The sequence below is a fragment of the Mus caroli genome, chromosome 16, assembly GCF_900094665.2.
Source record: "Mus caroli chromosome 16, CAROLI_EIJ_v1.1, whole genome shotgun sequence".
NCBI lineage: Eukaryota > Metazoa > Chordata > Mammalia > Rodentia > Muridae > Mus > Mus caroli.
The window spans coordinates 12,417,405-12,434,968 of NC_034585.1; the positions used below are offsets into that span (position 1 = coordinate 12,417,405).

Sequence of the window (17,564 nt, forward strand, 5' to 3'; positions counted from 1 at the left end):
CAGGTCTGAGTAGCTGGGGTTGAAATTTCTCTTCATCTTTTCATGAATTCTGAAGAGCTGGCAAAGTAACACCTCTTTATGAGTATTGATGTAAATCTTAGCTTTCTCTCAGCAAGCCACAATTACTTCAGAATAACATCTCTTTTGGGTACAATTTGCAAGAAAAAGAAACAGCAAGATGCAATGCTACCACCAGGTGGCACCGCTTTAATAACCAGGAAGAAATGCTGGAGCACCCAAGATCGCTGTCAGGTGCGGAGAAACCTTAGGGTGGCCGTCACTCTTCCGTTGGCTTTGTGGTCAGCGGGGAGCCGGGTTGATCTGTCCGTCCATCAGGCTCTGTTGCTGAACCTAACCTCGATGGCAGCTGGGCCTCGGCACTCCGAGAGGTGTAGCTGGAGAGGGTTCGAATTTCAGGAGACTCCCACTGGCTGCGCTCACTCTGGACCGGCGGAGGCTGAGGCCCGGGGTCCGCGAACCACGGTTCACTACTTCTGGCCTCGTGGCGGAGGTGCCAGGACTCGGGCTGCGGAGCCTTGCTCCCTGTTCCGCCTTTGCTATGTCTGAAGGCGTCCTGCTTTGCGCGTGTCGGGGCCAAATCCAGATTTTCATTTCGCTTCAGGCTCGGACGGCTAAGTAGGTCCAAACCGCACAAACAGGAAGGAGGGAAGGCAAGGAGTGCGGGCAGAGGGCGGGTCGTTCCCAGCAGCACCCCAGTCCCTCCCCGTCCCGGTCTCCGACCCACTGGGGCCAGGGCGGGGCGTGCGCGTCAGCTGGGGCTAGAAAAGGCGGCGGTCCGGCCCGGCGAGGTGACAGCCCAACTTGGACGCCAGGTCCGGCCGACGCCGCCATGAGCGCCGCGCTTTTCAGCCTGGACAGCCCGGTGCGCGGCACACCCTGGCCCACAGAACCTGCCTTCTACGAGCCAGGCAGGGTGGACAAGCCCGGCCGAGGGCCCGAGCCAGGGGATCTGGGGGAGCTGGGCTCCACGACTCCTGCCATGTACGACGACGAGAGCGCCATCGACTTCAGCGCCTACATTGACTCCATGGCCGCCGTGCCCACCCTAGAGCTGTGCCACGACGAACTCTTCGCCGACCTCTTCAACAGCAACCACAAAGCGGCCAGCGCGGGCGGCCTGGAGCTGCTGCAGGGCGGCCCTACGCGACCCCCGGGTGTGGGGTCAGTCGCCAGGGGTCCGCTCAAGCGCGAACCCGACTGGGGCGACGGCGACGCGCCGGGCTCCCTGCTGCCCGCGCAAGTGGCGGTGTGCGCGCAGACAGTGGTGAGCTTGGCGGCCGCGGCTCAGCCCACTCCACCCACTTCGCCGGAGCCTCCTCGAGGCAGCCCGGGGCCGAGCCTCGCGCCCGGCACAGTCCGAGAAAAGGGCGCGGGCAAGAGGGTTCCGGACCGCGGCAGCCCGGAGTACCGGCAGCGGCGCGAGCGCAACAACATCGCTGTGCGCAAGAGCCGCGACAAGGCCAAGCGCCGCAACCAGGAGATGCAGCAGAAGCTGGTGGAGTTGTCGGCCGAGAACGAGAAGCTGCATCAGCGCGTGGAGCAGCTCACCCGGGACCTGGCTGGCCTTCGGCAGTTCTTCAAAAAGCTGCCCAGCCCGCCTTTCCTGCCGCCCACCGGCGCCGACTGCCGGTAACGCGCGGCGTGGGCCTTTGAGACTCTGAACGACCTATACCTCAGACCCCGACAGCGGGGAGCAGACGCCGCCCGAATCGCTAGTTTCTTTGGGACCTGCGAGCGACAGGAAGCTGCAGCTTGGGCACCGGACTGCGAGAGAAGCTATATTAATCTTTCCCCCTTAAATTATTTTTTATAATGGTAGCATTTTCTACGTCTTATTACCATTGCAGCTAAGGTACATTTGTAGAAAAGACATTTCCGACAGACTTTTGTAGATAAGAGGAAGAGACTGCGCATGCTTTTTATATTCATTTTTACAGTATTTGTAAGAATAAAGAAGCATTTAAATCGCTGCAGCTTCCTATATTCATTCTCTCCCGCACACAACATACTGAGACTTCACCAGGGAAAAGCAAGTACCTGGGAGCCACCCGACCAGGTGCGTTGCCCACATGGGGTAAGGAGATGGATGCGTTTCCTCACGGTCTATATTGCCCGCGGAAGGAACACGGGAAAGCATGACTAATTCATGTGTGTGAGCCCAGAGTATGCTGACCTGGGGCGGAGAGCAGTTGGCCTAACTTTTAGGTGGTTGCCGAAGGGTGAGTGGGTGGAAGAGAGCTGGGAGTCTGAAACTTGATTCCTCGTTGCCTCCACTTTCCTCAATCTAGGGACAACGTGTAGATATAAAAATGTGTACCAGGACAAATTAATATCCTAGCATATAAAAAGGGCAGCCCCAAAAGCCAGTAATTGTAATGTTTGCGGGCTTAATTCCCCACCCCCCCTCCAAAGCTATGTGCCTTTCTACTAAGAATACTGGTTGTTCCAAACCCTTCCCTGATCTGCACAGCCTGTTGTACAGAAGAAAACACAAAACCTCCAGGGTCTAGATACATAGCTTTGTTTGTAATTCAAATCCCTGCCCAAAGTGCAGGCTTGTGGATTGCTGTGAGTCTGTGATATTTGCCCTCTGCAGCTCTTCAGGGTCTCTGACAGGTGGGCAGTGGAGTAAGGTACAGAAATTTCTGTTTTATACAGCTCTCGTCACACCCAACTCATCTACATTGTATGGGTGACAGTGCCACCTCTGGCAGTTCCCAGAACACTAAAACCACAAAGTGTTTAGGTTGGACATTTATTTATTGTAACGGAACAGTAATATTTCAATATGAGATACTGGCTGAAGCTTTACAGGACAATCTAGCAGAGAATATTAGATACTGCAAAGAAAAAACATATACAACATTGATAAATTGTAAATATTTTAAAGCTACAACAAAGCACATTTCCTAATCAATAATAGTGCCCAAGTAGCTGCAAAATGAAGACACAGAAGACATGAGAAACACTCAAAGAAACATGTTATCAAACTTGTAGGAAGGTAAAGTTAAAAAAAAAAAGATGTAATAGAGGTATTTTGATTTTTAATTTAAAACTATCCTATTAATCTCTTTACCAGAAAAAAGAAAGAAAAGAAACCCACTAAATTTAAAAACAGAAACACTCTGAGTTAACACACAGCCCCTTGCCAAGCGCACAGATGTCAGGGAGGAGGCTGAGCAGCAGTGGCTCCCGCTGTACTCAGAAGCTCAATCTCTTCCAGGGTGACGACGCAGCTGCTCTGCTGTGTAGTGATGGACTGGACAAAGCAGAGTAAAGGTCCCATCTCCTTTCCAAGGACGCTCTCCACTTTATAACTCTGCAGTGATAGAAGCATTCTGGTTAAAGCAAACAGCCCTGGGTTCCTGGACATTCTGTTCCCAACGAGGCCACAGCCGGGACAAAGGTCCTTCCTTTCATAAGCTGCAGCCTTCCTTCCAACGGAAAAGGCTTTGGGGTGGGAGTTGGGGTATGTGGATTATAAAAATCCCCTTTATCAGAGCAAAATAAACTACTTTATTATGACAATTGAGTCTCGAAGTTTTTAGTGGCTGCCTGGATAAACTGGCCTAGGACAGGATTCGGAAGACAATATGCAGAGGAAGTACTGTTCTTCCATGGGGGCTGGGCTTTTGGCTTGCATATGTCTCCCACTTCCTTTGGGGACACTTCCCCAATCTAGCAACACTTGTGGCCAAAGGATTTCCTGGTGCTTGCCCCAGACTTCCCTCTTCAATTGGATTCCATTTCTTCTTGAGTTACACTGGGGTAAACATTTCTGTTTGTGCTGTAGTAATGTGACTGGAGGTTTTATCCACATAGTTAATCTTGGGAGATTTTCATCTCCAGACACAGACACAGGTACTGGGCAGCAGCATCTGTCCCTGGTGTGGCTGTGCCCTGGCTTTTATGGATCTAACTGCAGAGTATTTTCAGTGAGTGTAGGGCTAAAAATAAAAGTGCAAGTTTGAGGAGACTGCAGAAGGTAATGGCCAGCCTAGAGAGGACTGCAATGGGCACCATAGCCTGTCCTCTGGACGAGGCAGCTGACAAGGAACTCAGGCCAGCTATGGCCAAGGAGCTGGACAGCAGAGAATGTAGCTAGCGCAGCTTTGGGTTCCTAGGGTATCTACCCGTGACCAGAGTTTGATTCCAGGTCTGGGCTAGACGTACTTTGTTCTCAAATTTAGGTCTGGGACATAGTGCGGTGGAAGGGACATAGAGATGTCTTAAGCTCAGTTAGGAAAGTTGGCCAGCCCAGTCAGGGCCTGTGAGGAAGTTGGGCCAACAGCCCTGGCTGGGAAGGCTTCTGTGGCTACAGCCATGCCTTGAGGGTACCAGTTGATGCCCAGTGGGGCAGAGATGAACCATGCCAATGAAGCCCAGAATGGACTTTATAGAATGACTGTGTGGAGTGTTCTGGGTGCTATGTTTTGCAGAGTCATCGTCAGGATCAGTTGGGATGTGAGCATGACATATGCTGACTCGATTTTCCAATGTAGCTTACTTAATACTTTGCAAATGAACAAGGTCTACAGTGTGGTTCAATAGCCTCATGGAAAAATGAGAACTGCTGGTCTAGAGAGGAAAACTGGATACTTCGCAGGTGATGCTCTGCAGGCGAATGGCAAGCTCACAGCCTGCTTGACAATGAGATCTGGAGAAAGTGCTAGGATCAGGTCATCATTAGGAGAACTGGCAGGAGAATGACAGAGGAGGGACAGCTAAGAACTTCAGTGCCTCTTACTATTTTCCTTAACCAATGCTGTGTAAGCATGAAAATGCTGTGTAAGCATGAAAGCGATGATCCCAGCATCCCCATGGTCTTCTCTGGAAAGAGGATGGATTTTTTGTTTCTTTTGAGTCAAGGTCCTATGGGATGTAGCTCAGGCTGACCTAAAGCTTGCTATACAGCTGAGGACAACCTTGAATTCCTGATTCTCCTGCCTTACCTCTCAGGTGCTGGGGTTACAGTTGTGAAATACCACACCCAGCTTAAAAGTATGTAATTTGGATTTCATAAAGATCTGTGAAAAATCATTTCTATGTAAAATGTTAGTTTTAGCTCTATCACCTACGAGTGGACCTTAAACTCATGTTTTATACTCATAAATCAACATGGTGGCCGGGCACGGTGGCACACGACTTTAATCCCAGCACTCAGGAGGCAGAGGCAGGCAGATTTCTGAGTTCAAGGCCAGCCTGGTCTACAAAGTGAGTTCTAGGATAGCCAGGGCTATACAGAGAAACCCTGTCTCGAAAAAACAAAAACAAAAAACCCCAAAAAACAAAAACAAACAAACAAAAATCAACATGGTGAATTTAAAACATCAATACCAGCAATTCATGCACTGTCCATATGAATAGGTATCTACATATATGAAAATGTGTCTATCTGATTTTAAGTATTTATTTATTTAATCTCATGTCTTGTTGAGAAAAACTGAGTGATGGGGTGGAACCCAAATTTTTCTGCATGCCAGGCAATGACTATTCTGCTGAGCTACCCCATGTCTATTTTATTTATTTATTTATTATTATTATTATTATTATTTTGGTTTTTTCGAGACAGGGTTTCTCTGTATAGCCCTGGCTGTTCTGGAACTCACTTTGTAGACTAGGCTGGCCTCAAAATCAGAAATCCGCCTGCCTCTGCCTCCCAAGTGCTGGGATTAAAGGCGTGTGCTACCACGACTGGCCTTTTTTCTTTCTTTCTTTTTTTTTTGTCTATTTTTTTTTGATACAATATATGTGTGCCTTTTCTGAAAGTTGAAGGAACAGATTTCAACCCTACATCACTGTAATGTAACCAGTAAGAAACAGCAAAAACAATAGTTAATCCCATTGCTTTTACATTCACAGTGTGGCCAAAGTAAACACATACATTTTAACACCCAGTTATCTCAACCAGAAACAGCACATTTGCTCCAGGGATGGAGTATGGTTTTTATGGAGACCCCTAATTTGATTCTCTGGATTTTGTGGATGTGAATTCTCACCCAGAAGACCCACAGATCCAGAGTGTGTGACTTGCCGCTGTGTCTGCACATAGGCCTTCTTTGACTGCCATCTTCTGTTAGGCTCCACCCCAGGTCAGAGGGAAAGGTCCTGCTTGTAGTTACTGTTAACAGAGGTAAGGGCAGTGTAGAGAGCTTGCTAAACTGTGCTCCAAGCTTGGATGGCTCCTCTGTCCCACTAATGTGGAATAGGAAACTAGAGCACCTACAAAGGTGACACCAACAGCTAGGACCGCCCTTTGTCATTTTACTTAATATCTGTGCACATGTATGTAAGGTAAATGTATATGTTTGTACAACCAGTGTCCAAGGAGACTCCTCATATAGAAGTGCATGCACTCCTGCACAAAGACACACACATGGATACACACAAACACATACACACACACACACACACACACACACACACACACACACACACACACTACAGCCAGTGTCCAAGAAGGCTCATATACGGGTACTTGCACACCTGTACTTCCACACATAGGAATACATGCTCACATGCCTTTTTAAAGCTCGATCAACAGGTTTTCAGTAACCAGAGCATTCTGGTTGAAGAAGTTAAGTGTGTTGCAGAAACAAGATACCTCAGCCAACAGGAACGAAAGGAGGGAGGATTTCTGCCAGTGTTCCTGGTGTCCAGGTCCCCATAGAGACATTATCTACAGAGGCCCCATCAGTGCTGTGGTGGCCACTGAGTCAGAAGGCAGATATCAGCCTCTATGCACACGGATCAGAGTGTGGCTGTTGATGGTTGTGAGTCTTAAGTTTGCTTATGTAGGGAGGTTGGGTTCATTTTGTTATTCATCCAAGCAGGACTTTCCATGCTTTCCCCCAACTGTCTCCACAGAGTATGTGGAAAAACCTGACCCACCTTTTTTTTTTTAAGATTTATTTATTTTATGTATATAAATAAGTACACCATTGCTCTCTTCAGACACATCAGAAGAGGGCATCAGATCCCATTACAGATGGTTGTGAGCCACCATGTGGTTGCTGGGAATTGAACTCAGACCCTCTGAAAGAGCATTCTGTGTTCTTAACCATCTCTCCAGCCCCCCACCCCAGCCCCCCACCCCAGCCCTCCACCTCCCATCCACCTTTTTAAAGCATCCACCTGAGCACATATGCCACATTGGAAAGCTCTGGCTCACCAGTGTCTGGTCCAACATCACCCGTTTTCTTATGTCAGCCAACAGACACTGCTCCCTGCCTGCCTTTAAATACTGTGAGTTCTTTAATTCCCTGTTTCCAACTACCAACTGTTCCTTCCTGCAGAGATAAAGCTACCTTTGGTGAGATGCCTTTGTGTTGAGTCCCTCATGGAGATGGCAACAGTGAGGACCATGTGTCAGCAATGCAATGGGCTTGGTTCTTAGGCCATGGTAACTAAAGGCTTTTACATAATAAGAAAGTACCAACTTCTGTGTCTTCTAACTTGGTGTCAAAGCATGACTCTTCTATTCAGAAACAGTGATAGTGTCAACCACAGCTCAGGTGAAAGTGCCAGGTCAAGGTCAAGGCCACCAAAGAGCTTTAAGGCTGGTGTGCTTTGTACCAGGGGGACTGAAACTGTGGCACTGTGTGAAGTCAGGGCTGAGAACCACAGCTCAGACCAATAACCCTTAGAGCTTATTTATGCAGTTTCCAGTTTCATCTCTGACAGCCTTAGCATTAGTTTTGGGTTTTTGATTCCATGAGCTACCTACAGTGCATTTATTTACAGACAGCATCTCATGTAGCCAAGGGCTGGTAGCTTCAAACCTGCTATGTAGTTAAGAGTGATCTTGAACTTCTGGTCTGAGGCCTGGTGCATGTTAGTCAGGTGCTCCACCAACTGAGCTACACACCCAGCCCCCTGCAGTGCCCTTAAGTGACTTTTGCCGGGTAAGTGCCATTTCAAAGGATAGAAGTCCTTAGGGATCAACTTTCAGAATTCTTTTCTTGGAGACACATGCCACAGTTTACTGAGTTTTGCTATAGTAATTTTCAAGGTATGTAAGACCAAAGCTCAGAGAAATAACAATAATAATTCAGGCATTCAGAGTCCAGACCCCTCAGTAAAAACTAAAAAGTGTGCCACAGGGCCAGCAAGATGGTTTGGCATGTACAGGTGCTTGCTGGTCATCAGGCCTGATGACCTGAGTTCAATCAACCTCTGAGACACACAGGGCAAGAGAGACCTGATTCCTACAAGTTGTTCTCAAACATCTACTTGTGTATTATGGCATGTACATACTGATACACACACACACACACACATTAATAAATATACAAATAAACAAATAAATTAATAAAAAGTATGTCTTTAGCAATTTTTTTTTTTGTGACTGGGAAGCATGAAAAAGGACTCTGGTCTCCAGGCTGTATGACTATATCAGAAGCCAAGAAGAAAGATTTTCAGCATCTTTAATTTCCAGAGAGGAACGTCTCTGGCCCTGCTGTTGTACATGGGTGAGTGGCAGTGGCAAGGTGGATATGTTTTAACACATAAGTGACTTGTGGTGTTACGATAGGATCTGTTGTAAATGAACATATACAGCAAAGGGGTCTTCCTTCAGGGACAACCTCACACAGATTCAAGAACAAAGTGCATACTCAGGCTGGGCCCCCTGTACTCACCCCATCCTCGGAGGCAGCAGACATCAGAAGTAAAGAAATACTGCTCTCCAGCAGCTGCAGCAACAGGAAAGAAGGGCTCAGTGATATTCCACTAAATGACAAGTACTCACCTAAGGTGTTCCTATCTGAAGACAAACACTGAATCTAAGCTCTTGGTCTCCTATGTATAGAACAAGTTTTGGAGGCTTAAGTTAAGCAGGACACTGTATAGACACTGGGGTAGGTGACCCCTACTTCTCCCAAAAACTGAGGAGCTCTTTCCTCATCTCCTAACTGGCTCATACATTTTGCCTCAGGTGAACAAAGGAACAGGCATACCAGTAGCCCCGCTGCAGCCTCATCTTTGCTGACCAAAGAGTAGACACAAGCACTCAAACATGAGCTCCAGGCTCCTTTTCCTACCTTGACCTTCACAGTACTCTCAGGTCTCGTGGGACAGTCCAGAAAGACATGCAGGTGCCTCTCTTGAAGAGGTGACAGGACCAGTTGGGAACAGTTTCCACAGGAGAAGGTGCCTCTGTTGTGGGAAGGCACATAGGCACATAGGGATATAAGCAACCAGAGAGATAGATATCAGAAGAGTTCTACAGCAAAGAGTGTTCTCTAAACATTCAATGAGAGAAATTTTGCTGTCAGAATTAGATTGTTGGAACCAGTCAAAAGCAGCCAGGAACTGGGATTCTTCTGATGGCTTAGCAGTTGGAAGCTGCTGAGGGTGGGCCTTGGGTACACAGAGGCATTATTCATGAGGAATATGGGGGAAGGTAGCCTCCCAGGAAGTGAAGGCCAAACCTTCAAGGAGGTCAGGGGAGTGAATTTCCCACCCTGCTGGCAGGTCAGGCTTGCTCATCAGCCCTGGTGTCCTCACTCCCACACTGCTTTCACATACACCCATGTTCCCTTGCTTCTTTGACACAGTCCAGAAATCACTTGTGTACTCACAAGGACAATAACCCTAGGCATCAGGAAGATATTGGCTCTTTGCTTCTTTTAAAAAACTTATATTTATGTATATGGATATTTTGCCTGTATGAATTCTGTCCATCATGTACACTCCTGGTACTTGAAGAAACCAGAAAAGGGCATTGGATCCCTTGGAAGTAAAGTCATAGACAACTTGTGAGCTGTCAAGTGGGTTCTCTGGAAGAGTAGCCAGCTCTTGTAACTACTAAGCCATCTCTCCAGTCCTTGTTCTTTGATTCTAAGAAACAAACATGTAATGATGACACATTTTGGTCTGTCATATGACAAAGTCCACTGGGAGGCAGAGAGTCACTCCAGTGAAACAAATGGCACCAACACTCTGCGGAGAATTTTAGGACAACTTGATAAAAACCAGAGTCATCTGAAAGGTTAGAGCCTCAATCGAGGAGAACGCCTCCTAAGATCCAGCTGTAGGTAGTAAGGCATGTTCTTCATTAGTGATTGATGAGAAAGGCCCAAGGCCATTGATAATGGTACCATCCCTGCTCTGGGTTCTATAAGAAGGCAAGCTGAGCAAACCATGGAGGGTAAACCAGTAAGCAGCACCCCTCCATGGTCACTGCATCAGTTCTTGCCTCCACATTCTTGTCCTGCTTGAGTTCCTGTCCTGACTTCCTCCAATGATGGAGTGTTATGTATAAGCCAAATAAACCCTTTTCTCCCCAACTTGTTTTTGGTCACTGTGTCTCATTACAGAAGCAAAGAAGCTATAATGAAGACAACTATTTAGCCTTGATCTTAGCCCAGGAGGGTAACATAAGTGGACAGAAAGGGGTGTCTACTGAAAGCTGCTCACTGTCCACTGGGAAAGTCTGCAGGACTCCTAGAACATGCCATGCCGCTGCTCTGTCCCCTGAGAAAGTCTGGGAAAGTCCTAGGACATGCCATGCAGCTTGTCTTACCTATTCAGTTTTTTTCTTCTAATAATGAAGGCACTAAGGACAAATCACAATTCTACATTTCTAAGGCCATTAGGAGAACCCACAAAGCAGCACCATAGCCTCTATGCTGCAGCTCAGCTGAGTGAGTTCCCTTCTGTGTTTGGGGAACCCACATATAGAGTAAAGATTGTAGGATTTGGGGGTGGGTTACTGCCATGTCCTTAGGGCCCCAGGGGTTTCAGGCATCCTTACCCATCTTCTGGCTTCTGTTCCAATCTCCCATTGCCACACCGGTTACACACAGGCCACGAGAAAGCAGTGCTCTCATCTATATCAACCACGGTACCTAAGCCCAGGAAGAAGAAAGGCCAAATTCATCAGTGACCAGTATCGTGGCCTCTGAGACTGCCTATCTTTGCGCTATTTCTTTCATAGGAAGAGATAAGTAGGTATACTGTTGGCTAATTCCTTTTATTAAATATCATTTTTTCTGGCTTACTTCTTTATTGTCATTAGGAATATAGAGCTAGGTATGGTAGCACACTGATTTAATCCCAGCACTTGGGAGGCAGAAACAGGCAGATCTTTGAGTTCTTGAGTTCAAAGCCATCCTAGTCTACAGAATGAGTTGCAGAATAGTCAGGGCTACACAGAGAAACCTTGTCTCAAAAAACAACCAACCAACCAACCAACCATCCAAATAAATGAGTACATTAGTTAGAGGGCTGGGGAGACGGCTCGGAGGGTAAAAGGGTTCATCGTGCAAACAGGAGAAAGTAATAGCAAATCTCTAGCACTCATTAAAAAAAGGCAGGCATGGATGCACGTAACCCGCAGTGACAGAGACGGGAGGGCCACCTGGGCTCTTGGTTTCAGGTTCAGTAAGCGCCCTGTCTCAAGTGAGTAAGGTGGGTAATAACAGAACAGGAAACAGAGGAAACCCACTTGTGAATGCCACTAGAGAATGTTGAGATGGAAGGAACATGTCAGAAATGTAGGTCTGTAGGAAAAATATCATCAGTGAAAGTCTAAATTGCCAAATAAGCTACTATTGATTTAATAGTTTTTAAAGAAATGACAATAACAATCATGTATTCAATACTTACACTTTATGAGCAGGTTAAAGAAACAGTAGTGAAGTAACTGGGTGTGCTCACAAGCAAATAATAGTGATGTAACTGAGTGTGCTCACAAGCAAACAGTAGTGATGTAACTGGGTGTGCTCACAAGCAAACAGTAGTGATATAACTGGGTGTGCTCACAAGCAAACAGTAGTGATGTAACTGGGTGTGCTCACAAGCTTGGACCAGGTTGCTCTCTATTAGGGCAATTTTAATGTCTGCCTCTCAAGTGCAGACTCTAAGCATGAACCACCATGCTTGGCTAGTAATATTCTCACAGGAAACAGGACCACAGTGCCACTGAGAGCTGACCTGAGTTTTGTTAAGTATATACCAGAAACTCCAGGGCAACCACTAGTTCAGTTCTAAAAGATTTTACTTTAATTTTTATGATAAATTTCACTATGCAGCTTAATTTGACATGCAGTACCATGTTCATGTAAGATTTTAAGTCTTAAATTGAAATACTGAAGGAAAACAGAATACACTGAATGCTCAATGCAAATAAAAACAAAACAAAATAAAAACAAAGCACACATAAAAACAGAGTGGAAAAATAAATAAAAGGATCCAAGAGCGATACACTTTAAAAATGTGTATCAATCAATTATAACAGTAATTCTTAATATGACTGATCTTACTATACAAATTAAAAGAAAAGTTTATCAGCATGGATAAGAACATGAAGCAACTATATGTGACCTAAAAGAAACCTCCATTATATATAAAAACACAGGTGGATTAAACATAAAGAGGGAGAACAAAGCAGCCACAATGCTAAATTGTGAGGGGATGCTGCCATAATTTTAATTTTAGACAGAGCAAACCTCAGAGTACTGAAAATTATTGGGACTAGAAGTAATCATTAATGTGTATGCACTCAACAATGTGTCAAAATACATGCCAAGCCAGAAGTGTGCTCTAATCCCAGGACCCGGGAAGGGGTGTGCTCTAATCCCAGCGCCTAGGAGCAGACACAGGCAGCGCTCAAGGCCAGGATTGTCTACTTAGAGAGTTTTAGGTCAGTAAGACCAAAAACGAAACAACATTTAAGAAAATACATGTAAAAAGAGATGGAACTTGTACGAAGGATAAATTCACTAGTAAGATCTCCAAACCAACAGTCCTGCCTGTCGACTGTGACAAAAACAGCAGGAGAAAGATAGTGGTGCTGCACTGACAGCTCTGCTGACCAACAGGACTGAACTGACATTATCTGATGCTTTCATGCAAGAGCAGGAAAATGCATTCTTATGTTCAGAGAGGAAAAAGTCACATCAAAAGACCATTTCCTGGCTCATAAAGCACACTAAATCATCTGAAAAACAAGTCAGGCCAAGAGATGCCTCAATGTAGTTAAGTGCCTTGCAAGGCTGATGACCTGACTACCATTACAGGGACACTCACAAGGGTGAAAGGAGAGAGCTGACTTCACAAAATTGATCTCCACATGTGTACACCCTACATGCGCATGCACACATCATAATGATGATGTACAAATGCACACACACATGCACATGAGGATGAGAATAAAAATGTAGCTGAGTGTGCTGGTCTGGAATCAGAAGGCTGAGCTAGTAGGATTTCAAGTTCAAGGCTAGCATGGATTACACAGTGAGGTACAGGATAGCTTAGGTCACAGTGGGAAACTTCATTCAAAAAAAGTAGCAACTAATGGCTGGGGAGATGAGTCTCGTTATGAGTACTTGCTCATCTTGCAGAAGACCTAGGCTTGGTTCTCAGCAACAGTATCAGGTGGCTCACAACTGCTACAACTCCAGTTCCAGGACTCTCATCACCCTCTTCTCACCTTCACAGGCCCAGGCATGCATGCGGGACACACAGAATGTGTAGGCACTCACACAGACACACTGAAGAGAATGTCTGACAGACAACAACAAAACCAAGTGGGCATGGAGGTGCATGCCTGCAACTGCCACCCACACCCAGGCCAGAGGCCAGAGGATCAGGGCTTCAAGGGCTACAAGAGATCCTGTCTCAAATCAACAATGGCAAATAGTCCAGAGCAGGCAAATTCATAGAAACAGAAAGCAGACAGATGACTTGTTAAAGGTGTGGGAGGAAGCCTGTTTGGTTTGGTTTGTTGGTTTTGCTCCAAGGTTATAGTGATGCTTGTACAATTTTGTGAGCATATTAAAACACTTTGAATAAGTAAACCATAAAGCATGTAAAGGTTTTAATAAAGCTCACGAGGGCTGGAGACATAGCTCATGGTCCAGTACATGGTAAGTATTAGCAAGACCCTGGGTTCCATCTCCAGACTGTCAGAAAACTAAAGGCCACAAAACACAGACCTGGTCCCTTAAATCCTTCTTTACAGAAACTGGAAATGAAAGCTAAGAAAGGACTGGGACATCCTATGATATGCTGGCAGAGGATAAGCTTGCCCATGAAGGCCTGCCTGCACCTGTATGAACCTCTAGCTCCCCAGACAGATGCCCTGCCTACAACACTTCATTCCCTCTACGGCTGTATGTGGTGGTGGTGGTGGGGGGGGGGCACAGCAGCACAAGTATACAGTAGAACTGCTCCAATGTACATTATTACTTTTATTATAAAATAATTTTCATAGAGTTAAAGAAGTACTGATACGATCTTCATCTCTGGATTAATATATACAAGCAGCTGCTGAAACATCTCTGTCTCATGCTTCAAAAACACCAAAATCAACACTTTATAAGCTTATTAAAAATATAACTGAGTGATCTAGAGAGATGGATCAGTGGTTCGGAGTGTGCACTGTCCTTGGGGAGGTCCTGAGTCCAGTTTCCAGCACCCACGCTGGGCACCTCACAACTGTCTTTAGATCCAGCTTCAGGGGGAGCCAACACTCTGGCTCCTGAGAGCAACTCATGTGCACAGACCTCATAGTCACATACAAATACACATAATTAAAAATAAAATAAATGTTAAAAATACAACTATAACTACCTCTAAACAAAACACCATCCAGACAAAGGAATGAGTGGGAATGAAGGAGGAAGAGAAGGCAGTAAGTGGTGAATAAGGTTGAAATGCTTTATGTATATGTATGACACTGTCATAATGAAATCCACTATAACGTATAATTAATATACGCTAGGTAACAATGGGAAGCACAACAGGCAGATAGCCAGTTTCAAGCAAGACACAGGCATGCCCTCAAAGTCGCCTCATATTCTAAGTTTCATTAGAGCAGACAAGCCATGGGTGCCTCCTGGCCTGAGGTGGAAGCTTGCACATGGCTGTACCTGTTCTCTATGCATGCTCCTCTTGACCTGACATATTACCCAAACCACCAGTGTTCCTCCTAGGGAAACCCGGTTCTCCACTTGCCATGTATTTAGTTCTCTGTCACTGCATTATTTTCTCTGGGCCCCCCCTCTACCTTCAGGGTGGAATACAGACTGTACCCCTAAGTCTTCAAAGCTAGTTTCTTCAACCACTCCCCATGTTATCACCACAGGGTGCTTTCTGTGACTCTATCAATACTGAAGCTGCCTACTTCTGTGCACAACAGGCTATAGTCTTGACAGTTGGCTATCTCTCCAGCTTTTTCTTGGTACCTCCCTCTATCCGAGCCTACCCACCCTTCTCCATTGGCTTGTCAGCTCTCTCCTGTCAGCTATCTTTATAGGTCCTGTTCCTGGTCCCAATCATTGATGTACCATTCAAGTGAGATGGCTCAGTGGGTAAGAGCACCCGACTGCTCTTCCAAAGGTCCAGAGTTCAAATCCCAGCAACCACATGGTGGCTAACAACCATCCGTAACGAGATCTGGCGCCCTCTTCTGGAGTGTGTGAAGACAGCTACAGTGTACTTACATATAATAAATAAATAAATCTTTAAAAAAAAAAAAAANAAAAAAAAAGAATTCAGGTGTTTAAAAATAATTATTTACTTATTTTTGGTATGTGGGTGTATGAAAACACACACATGCGTGACAGTGCGTGTACACACACAAGCATGTACTTGCACACATGCACAGCACAGAGAACAACTTGTGAGAATTGGCTCTCTTTTTACACTGTGTCCATGATGGACACTGAACTCAAACACCTTCATTTGCTGAGCCACTGCAGATACCTAAGGATCCAGCCTTTATGGAGCCTTCCTCGATTTCACTTTGCCTCACTGGAGACACTGGAGACCTGTTTGAGTGTGCATGTACCTGATTTAAATGTTCCTTATATAGACTCCAAGTCCAGAATAAAAGGCCATCTTCCTATTCTGTCTCTCTAAATCCAACATCTCGAACACCGACAATGAAACTTAGCAGTATATTTAAAATAACATGGTATGTAAAACATTAGAAATTCTGCTTCCAACTAGAGGGCTACCTACCTTGCACGCTGCAAATGGAGTTGACCGGTGTGAGGGCGCTCAGTTCATCCAGTGTCACTGGGCTAGGCAAGTCACAGGAAGCAGAAGATACACACAAGAGAGGTTTCTGGGGTAGGATGACTGTCCGTTCAATACAAACAATCTGACCTGTCATGGAGACACTTCAGATTATTTAAGCAATTAAGGAAAGCATGCATTTTCCAGCCAGCCTCCTTCATAAGCCACTGCAAGCTCTGTAGGAAGAAAGGCATAGATAGGGGCTAGTCTGTTGCTAATGTCAGACATGTCTAGTATATAAGTGTCTCCAAGGAAATACATCTTAAAGTGAGCTAAGCTGAAAAATAACAAGGGTACTACATTCAGATAAAATTGAAAAGAGTAAAGTTTGTGGTATTCAAGGTAAAACCTAAATAAAATGAAAAAAAGAAGTTTAAGTATTTGATCCCAAGAAAAGGTAAGGATTGATCTAAAGCCTATGTATTATTATTATTATTATTATTTCACTATTTTATTTTGAAACAGCATCTCAGTGTGATGTGGGCTATTTTTTAACTTATGATATTCCCGCCTCAGCATCCCATGTTTTGGGTTATAGGTCTTTGTTACAGGGCAAACATATACCATGTTCTCTAGCTTTTGTTTTTTCAAAATGGGACATCTAGGCCATGGCTGTAGGTAGTCTCCAGGAAAGCACAGGTGCTGTCAAGAGTCCTGGAGTGGACAATAGTGTCTCTCCATGTTTACTACAACTTAGGATGCTGGCTCCTATCAGGTGGCCTTGGCAAGGAGCGATGAGAGCCCATGGCTGGTAAGATGGCTTCTCCATCCCAGGGCTAGACTTGTGCTGGGCTTTGTGAAAGAGGATAGAGTCTCAGGGTAGGCACTAAGCAGTCACTCCACCCAAGCCATCAGGACACACTGGCATACCGTTGTCCTTAAGAGCGTCCCTGAAGAGTAAGGTATGAGACACCAGCAAGGCAAGTTCTTCTGCAACCTCTGGGCCCAGCACACACGAGGGGGCTATACAGACGGGCAGGGTTTTGGGAAGATAGTGGTCCCTTTCATCCTGTGCTTGCAGAGTGATGTCAGTCACCAGCAGCCAGATTTCCTTTTGCGCCAAAAGATTCTTTAGCTACAATTCAAAAGTAAAAGACACATAGACAAACAAAAATTATTAACTCTGTATAGCCAAATCCTTGTAAAAGCAATCTCAGTGGTTATTTATACTCATAATTTAATATACTATCTAAAAAGTACTTTAAAATATATAATAAAGCTCACATATCAAGGTTATTAGCTTAGTACCCACTGATAGAGTTACATCCACTCTGTGCCTGTTACAGGTTCTCTAAAGGGACAGAGGAGAGGGCGGGTTTCCTTCCCTCCCAGGCCTCTATCTATAGGCACAGTGCTGTCTTCTACTCAGTGCATACATGCTCTCTGGATCCCTACCTGTTTCCTAGGGGTCAGGAACAAACCTTGTGTGCTCTTGCAGACAACTCTGATATAAAACAAGTTCAGCAATTATGGTGCATGTGTATTAGATTTCAGTTTTATTAAGTTTTTTTTTTTTT

At 45.5% G+C, this 17,564-nt stretch overlaps 2 protein-coding genes across 2 annotated transcripts in view; one reads left to right on the top strand and one right to left on the bottom strand.

The window, feature by feature from the left end:
* The first annotated feature begins 213 nt into the window (after positions 1-213).
* Positions 214-3,546, top strand: Cebpd (CCAAT enhancer binding protein delta). The gene is made up of 2 exons (XM_021184664.2): positions 214-2,077; positions 3,245-3,546. The coding sequence occupies exon 1, from the start codon at positions 851-853 to the stop codon at positions 1,652-1,654; it is 804 nt and encodes a 267-aa protein (XP_021040323.1). The 5' UTR covers positions 214-850; the 3' UTR covers positions 1,655-2,077; positions 3,245-3,546.
* The window catches only part of Spidr (scaffold protein involved in DNA repair), a 220,928-nt gene continuing 206,126 nt past the window's right edge, over positions 2,763-17,564 (bottom strand). Inside the window, exons 15-20 of the mRNA XM_021185304.2 lie at positions 16,918-17,122; positions 15,991-16,137; positions 10,778-10,871; positions 9,063-9,177; positions 8,661-8,714; positions 2,763-3,340 (exon numbers count right to left, since the gene is read on the bottom strand). Coding sequence (XP_021040963.1) covers positions 3,185-3,340; positions 8,661-8,714; positions 9,063-9,177; positions 10,778-10,871; positions 15,991-16,137; positions 16,918-17,122 — 771 coding nt within the window. The 3' untranslated portion in view covers positions 2,763-3,184. The remainder of the gene's footprint in view (positions 3,341-8,660; positions 8,715-9,062; positions 9,178-10,777; positions 10,872-15,990; positions 16,138-16,917; positions 17,123-17,564) is intronic.